General features: G+C 46.9%; 1 protein-coding gene across 1 annotated transcript; it reads left to right on the forward strand.

Moving 5' to 3' along the window:
• Nucleotides 1-384: 384 nt before the first annotated feature.
• On the forward strand, nt 385-7243 carry LOC123511207. The gene is made up of 6 exons (XM_045266891.1): nt 385-456; nt 692-752; nt 4881-5381; nt 6039-6354; nt 6499-6901; nt 7148-7243. Exons 1-6 carry the CDS (start codon nt 385-387, stop codon nt 7241-7243), a joined length of 1449 nt encoding a protein of 482 aa, XP_045122826.1.
• Nucleotides 7244-7615: the final 372 nt, after the last annotated feature.

Consider the following 7615-nt stretch of genomic DNA (forward strand, 5'->3'; position numbering starts at 1 on the left):
TACTTCTCCAATTCCACTGTAACACCTTGAACATTATGGCTTAAGAGTTGTGGTGGCGGCCGTTTTTCCTAGTACTTTTGCGCTCAGAGGCGCTGCCAGGGGACCTCTCCCGGCCCTTACTAGTGGTGACATCCATCGATTCATCAATTGTTAACTCCCCGGAGCTCGTCGAGAGGGAGCGAGCGTGAGAACCCCTTCTCGACGGCGCGGGAGCGGCGACGACATGAGAAGGGCGTTGACGTTCAAGTTTTGTTAAATTTAATTTATTAGACTTGTCTGTCTTCTCACCCTTACTGGGAGTACGAGAAATAGCAGACAGGTATGGAGCAGAGGAAGTTATAGGAGTAGATGTTTTAGTAGTAGTAGTAGTAGTTTTAGCAGATGATGAGGAAGTGGTGGAAGTGGAAGCTGTGGTGGCAGATGCATCCTCAGGCAGCAGGTCGCTGGGGTCAACCTGTATGGCAACAGTACACATCTTAGGTTACTGTTGAAGCGTAGGAGACGTTTGAAGCAGGCGCGGCCTGCGTCTGCTTCACTCGCATCCTTGCTTCATAGTAAGAGATCCCTTCAGTAGCCTTAACCGTGCAGATCTCTTTCTCCACTTTCCACGCGGGACATTCGCGTGAAAAAGTGGAGTGAGCACCTTCACAATTACGGCACTTCTCTACTATGGATGTGCACTGGTCCGCAGAGTGACCCTCTCCTGCGCATCTACCGCAGTAAGCGTGGGAAGACCGACAAGCGTTACCATGGTGACCATAAAGCTGGCACTTGAAACAACGGAGAGGATTCGGAATGTAGGGACGAACGGGAACCGACTCGTACCCTACATGAATCCTCTCTGGCAACTTAGCAGCACTGAAGGTGAGAATGACTGATGCTGTGCTCCTTCTTGTACCGTCAACCATTTTAGTAATTTTCCGAGCCTCAATGACATCCTGATCAGTCATGCAATCGACGATCTCGGTCGGTTCCATATCCACAAAATCGCGGTGGGAAGCGACTCCCCGACACGAGTTCATGGACACTGGAATCGAAGCCTCGATCTCGATGTCATGAATGAACCGGAGCTTCAACAATGATTTAACTTGATTTACGTTAAGTGTCTGAACAAGCAGATCACCACTAGCAAGTTTTTTCACATTGACGACATTTGCAATGTTACAGTCAATGACCTTCTTTATTATATATAAAGAATTGACAGTAGACAGGCGGGTGTTCGTCTTGGAATGTAGAGTCACATATGTCGATGGGGTCAATAGACAGTCTGGCAGTCGGAGGTCGTCTATCAGTGTCCTCCCTCCCCTTTACGGGGGGAGGGCTGGAAGGTCCGTCAGTAATGGAGGGGGGTACACCCCCCTCCTGCAGGAGGGGAGCGGGACACAAGTGGGAGGAGGTCAGGGAGGAGTTACCTAATGTCAGATTGTCCTGCCAAACCACTCTAGGTGAGAGAGGAAAGACAATCTGACGACCTGGCAACAGACACCTTCTGTTGCCGCTAAGGTGAGGACAGTGAAAAGCAAAGTTAAATACACAGGGCAATGGGAATCCTAACTTTATTGAACTAATACCTAAGCCTGATGGGCGTCCAAAAATTTCCACACAAAGGTGGGTGAAGGACAGAGCGCAGGACACGTGTTTGTAGCACGGTGTCTAGGCCGAGTCTGTGTCTAGGCCCAGCGCTGCCGCTCGGGCCGCACTCTGAAAGCCGCAGACCGCGTCAGACGATGCCGCCAGTCCTGCCGTTTTTTACACACGTTTTATTTGATCGAAGAGTGAACAGTGACTAAGCTATTCCATTTTTGTGATTGACGGAATTTCTATCGGCATAACTTTTCTAGTAAGATAAACAATAACGTAATAGCATATATTATCAATATCAAAAATCTTACCTAATATTTCCTCCTCTTAAAGGGCCTTTTAGAGTTGTGTGAGCTATCACTGTCATAGTCACCATCGTACTCAAAATCTGTTGTCACTTGGGAATGTGAAGATGGATCCGAGTTAGAAGAGATCATATACGGATTTTCTGGATCACCATATGACAGTGAAATCTTCACTGTCTAGAGTTTTCTCCATTATTAGTGATATAGTTTACGCTAAGATCTTCACTATTATCTTCACTTATATTATCTTCTGTATGGAATAGTTCCTCACCTGGTCCATCATTTACCTGATTTTGGTCGTCACTACAAGTATTTTCCGAATCTTGCTGTTGGTTTTCTGTATTTACATTATCAGCTGTATGAAAAAAGCTCTTCACTTGGTCCCTGATAATTTATCTCATTTTCATCGTCAGTAGTAGTAGTCTCGTCACTACTGTATAATAAGTTGAAAGCCTCGAGAAGATACGGAACTCCTGGCTTTCTCTTGTCCCTCATTGTCTATAGCACACCGTAAAAACCAAATTGCAAAATAATTTCTCTCTACATAACCAATCTTAACTGATGTCCACAAGGTGGTGATCTGTAGTATACTGCCTTCATTAAGCAAACCTCATGGGATGTAGTGCTGTTGCAATCAGAGGTCAGTTGAAGCTATTAAGCGTTTAATCAAAGCTCATGCTGATTTACGCTTTCGTTCTCCTGAGTTGATAGCAGACTGGAGAGAGAGAGAGAGAGAGAGAGAGAGAGAGAGAGAGAGAGAGAGAGAGAGGATTCCATAAATGGCAGTTTATGAGCATTTGTCATTTCGATTATAATATATTCAGTAATACGGAAAAGCTGTTGTAAGAAACGTGCAAAGGTGGAAGCGGAACTGCATGCAAGTGTTGATTAAAGCTCCCGGCGCGCTATCGAGGTCAAACCTTCCGCGATGATTCATTGTTGACTTGTGTCAAGATATCCATCACAAAGGTATTAACAACAGCTTCATCAGTACAGCTCTGACGGTGTATTTTCACCCACTTCCTCATCCATATTCCGTATATAACAAAATTTATACGTAAAATAAAGTTAAAAAAATTTAAATAGAGATAAATAGAGGGATTGTTGACACACACACACACACACACACACACACACACACACACACACACACACACACACACACACACACACACACACACACACACACTAGGAAAGTTTTCTGCAATATCACCACAAAGTAGCTCCAACACTATGCCTCCAATGATTTAAAGAAATTTGTAGGGAAAGCTATAAATGTTGACTTTATATTATAAAAAGGTGACGTAATAATACATGAAACAATACACACGTCATTTCTGATGGTGGAATCACAAGTGGACATACACAAGTCACAAATCAACAAAAATTATACTCACAACATATTTATACTCTAAAAGTATTAAAATATACTTTGAGGGATGAATCATAAAGCTTTAAATAAAAAAAAAATGTACGCAATATCTATACAAGTACATATACATTCTCATGGAGAGAGAGAGAGAGAGAGAGAGAGAGAGAGAGAGAGAGAGAGAGAGAGAGAGCAATTACATGGTTAATGTATGGAGTTATCATTAAATTAGATGGTTTAAAGTTCACACAAGCACCATTCTCCCTGACAGCCTGTGACACTAAAATCAGTATATTTGTTGAACTGTGCGGACCTCTTTTCACCAGAACAACAATAAAAAAAATTAAAAAAAACTAGTTTAAGGGGTAACAAAAAATTTTGTGTACTATCAAATAATATAGTTTAATTGTATATCAAAACAATCAAAAGCAACAAACACTTAAACTCAATGAATAAGAATATATACATACATTTACATATCTCCCTCATGCTGCACACAATGGATCATGTCTTGGGAAGGGTTAAATCCTGAACACCCTCCTCCTTCCTTAGATTTCTCAGATACTATTACAAGAGCTGCCTGTGTTGGAAGTGACAGCTTATTCCTGATTTTGGTTTTATTTAGGCCCACTTTTGAAAAGATCCTTTCAACATCTGCATTGCTCGTAGGTAGCGCCAATGTATTCAGTGCAAAGAGAGGGAGCAAATTGAATGAAGGAGTTTCCTCTTCATTTTTAAGATCTAAAAGCCACTTGAAGTATACTTCCGGATTAATTTGGCACTTTACATATTCAGGGACATCCAAATTTGGGAGACTCCTCCATTCATCATCCAGCTGTTGTTTGTTCTCCTGATATACCCGAGGAAGCTCAGTCACTAAATCAAGAACAGATGGTGTTAAAATATTTGGATCCACATCCTAACCGAGAACCTACTGCACATTTCCAGTAGTTTGGACCTAAATAATATTCGTTTCTTTAGTTCAAGACAAGCTGTAACCAAGAACCTCCTACAACGATTCTTTACATCAGTAATCATGTCTGTGTTTCCACGATGTTCAGGCGACTGTAGTAGTCTATGTACGTCAACGCCCAAGTATATGTTCTCTAGGGGCAACAAATTTTTCTCGTCACTTGGGTCAATCAGTGTTATGTCCGATGTGCAACTGATGATCTCCTGTTTCATATAGCATCTAAGTATGTCCTTGATCAGTGTCATGCATGTGTCGTATAATCTGTGAATTGTGGGCTCTGCTTTCTGGAAAATGAGGTTCACTTTTGTAAACTTAGGCAGAATAAATGTTAGAAAATGAAAATACAATAGAACAGAGGGATCGCTTAGGGATTCATAGATCGTAGAAGAAACTGACAACCTGTCCTCTAGAGTCTAGATGCTTCGGAGAAAAGTAGAGTGAGGGGCTGCCACCCTATTTACTGCCATCTCCAGTGATAACCATCGTGTTTGTGCAGCATGGAGTAACTTGTGTGGCTTTACCTCACAGAATGACTGAAATTCCTTGAATTCATTCACTCTTTTTGCGCTGTGAGAAAAGTAGGTATATGATATTTCTTATCAAGGCCTCACACATTCGAGGTAAGGTCTTTGCAGCCTGTGATGCGCACAAGCTTACAACAACTTAGTGACAGTGTCCGGCCTCACCAACCACGTCACATTCCAGACCCACGAAAGAGGAGGCCTGCTCAACCCAGTATTATCAGACCTCCCGGAAGAAAGAATATTGTGTCAGCAGCGGGATAAAGTGGGTAGTTCGGACCACCACGTCGTACTGACGAAGATCCAGCTACATGTGGCGAGGGAAAAAGCTGCACCTCGAACCATCTGGCTATGGGAGCAAGCTAGCTGGCATGACATGAGGGGCGCACTGTCAGCCACAGACTGGCAGACGGTGCTCACGGGAGACGCGGAGGAGATGGCTCACGCTCTCACCTCAATCCTGGCCACACTACAGGACCGCCACGTCCCTCACCGCACATACCTCGCCAAGGCCACAAACCCCCAATGGTTTGGCTTCCGCTGTCAGATAGCTGCCGAAGCCAAGTATGCAGCATGGAGGAGATACAAGCAACGCCCGTCACTACACAACCTCGCCATGCACCGAGCTGCTTGTAAGAGAATTTTTACATTACAAGGGCACTGGCCAAGGGAAAACAAAGTGTTGGAAAAAAAAAATCCCGCTGGTTGCCAGGCCCTGTTAAGAGGAAAGTAGGAGAAAGAGAAAAAACAAAAAAATCTAAAAGGAGGGTCCAGTTAACGTAAGAGGTGTCTTGACACTCCTCTTTTGAAAGAGTTTAAGTCATAGGCAGGTGGAAATACAGACACAGATAGAGAGTTCCAGAGTTTACCAGTGTAGGGAATGAAGGAGTGAAGATACTGGTTAACTCTTGCATTAGGAAGATGGACAGAATAGGGATGAGAAGAAGTAGAGAGTCTTGTGCAGCGAGGCCGCAGGAGGGGAAGGCATGCAGTTAGCAAGTTCAGAAGAGCAGACAGCATGAAAACAGCGGTAGAAGACAGATAAAGATGCAACATTGCGGCGGTGACTTAAAGAATCAAGACAGTCGGTTAGAGGAGAAGAGTTGATAAGACGAAAAGCTTTAGATTCCACCTTGTTTAGTAAAGCTGTGTGTGTGGATCCCCCCCAGACATGAGAGCCATACTCCATACACGGGCGGATAAGGCCCCTGTACAGAGCAAGCAGCTGGGAGGGAGAGAAAAATGGACGAGGAAACACTGGGAGCAAGACCTCAGGAGAAAGCTCACAGGCCCAGGAGTTGGAGATAAGACATGGTGGACACTGGTCAAGGAGAGGCAGGGTGTGATGCGGCAGGAGAGCGTGCCCCCCCTCACCAGGCAGGACGGAACCACTGCCTCAAGCGGTGATGACAAGGCTGCACTCCTGGCAAAATTATTTGCAGAAAAAATGCAAGTTGAGAGCCCCACACACGACCCCCTTCAGGGCTACCCCGGGAGACAGCGCACACCATCACCTCAGTACCCATCACCACGGAGCTGGTGGAAAAAGCACTCGGGCAACTGGACGCAGGGAAAGCCACGGGCCCGGATGGAATCAGCCCCCGGGTGCTGAAACAATGTGCCAGGGAACTGTCAGTGCCTCTTGCTGCCATTTTTTTCTGCCTGCCTGGCAGAGAAAAAGTGGCCAGCATCCTGGAAAGAGGCATACGTGGTCCCTGTGCATAAAAAAGGGTCCAAGTCTGACCCAAGGCACTACCGACCCATCTCCCTGCTGTCTGTGATGGGTAAGGTGTTCGAGAAACTGGTGGCAGCCGTCATATGGCAGCACCTGGATGAACACCAGCTTCTCTCACCCCACCAGTTCGGGTTCTGGCCAGGTCGATCTACTTCCGATCTCCTTCTCTTATTCTCCCAGGAATGGCAGGACATCCTTGACGAAGGCCTGGACACGCTCGTAGTGGCCCTTGATATCGCGGGGGCTTATGACCGAGTGTGGCATGCGGGTCTTCTGACTAAGCTCCAAGCCAAGGGCATCGACGGCGGTCTCCTGAAGCTACTCGAGGATTACCTCCAAGGAAGAACGCTTCGAACCGTCGTCAATGGGCGGACCTCATCACCCACCAATATAGAAGCGTCAGTTCCACAGGGCTCAGTGCTTGGCCCAGTCCTGTGGAATGTTTATATAGACGATCTCCTGCGCCAGCTTCCTGCAGTCAAGGCTTACGCCGACGACTGCACAATCTCCCTCTCCTACTGCCGCCAGGACAGCCAGCGCGCCGTGGCCAACATCAACCGCCAGCTGAAGGCAGCAGAAGAGTGGGGGAAGGTGTGGCAAGTCACCTTCGCGCCGGACAAGACACACGCCATGGTCATCTCACGATCCCCTGCCGCCTCTCAGGCCGTGGAAGGACAACTACGGTTTGAGGGCGAGCAGCTGCCTCTCCAGGAACACATCAAGATCCTGGGAGTCACCATGGATCGTGAGCTGCGCTGACACCCACATCACGTCTGTAGCCCGCCAGACCTCTCAGCGTGTGTCAGCCCTGCGCAGGATGGCTGGCAGTCTGGACTCGCGAGGCATCCTCACTCTCTACAGGGCACAAATCCGTCCCTGTATGGAGTACGGTGCCTTGACATGGATGTCCAGCGCCCAAACCCACACCAGCCGGCTCGACGCGATACAGAGGCGCGCTCTTCGTCTATTGGGGGGAAGACGAGGAGAGCGTGGCAAGTATCACGTCCCTGGAGCACCGGAGGGACGTGGCAACCTTGACGGTGCGCCACAAAGCTCAAGTGCTGCATACACCTCACCTCTCCCGCCTCAGCCTGCCACCACCCCCACCCGGGAGGAATACGAGGCAAGCAG

This window comes from Portunus trituberculatus, chromosome 4, assembly GCF_017591435.1.
Source record: "Portunus trituberculatus isolate SZX2019 chromosome 4, ASM1759143v1, whole genome shotgun sequence".
NCBI classification, from domain to species: domain Eukaryota; kingdom Metazoa; phylum Arthropoda; class Malacostraca; order Decapoda; family Portunidae; genus Portunus; species Portunus trituberculatus.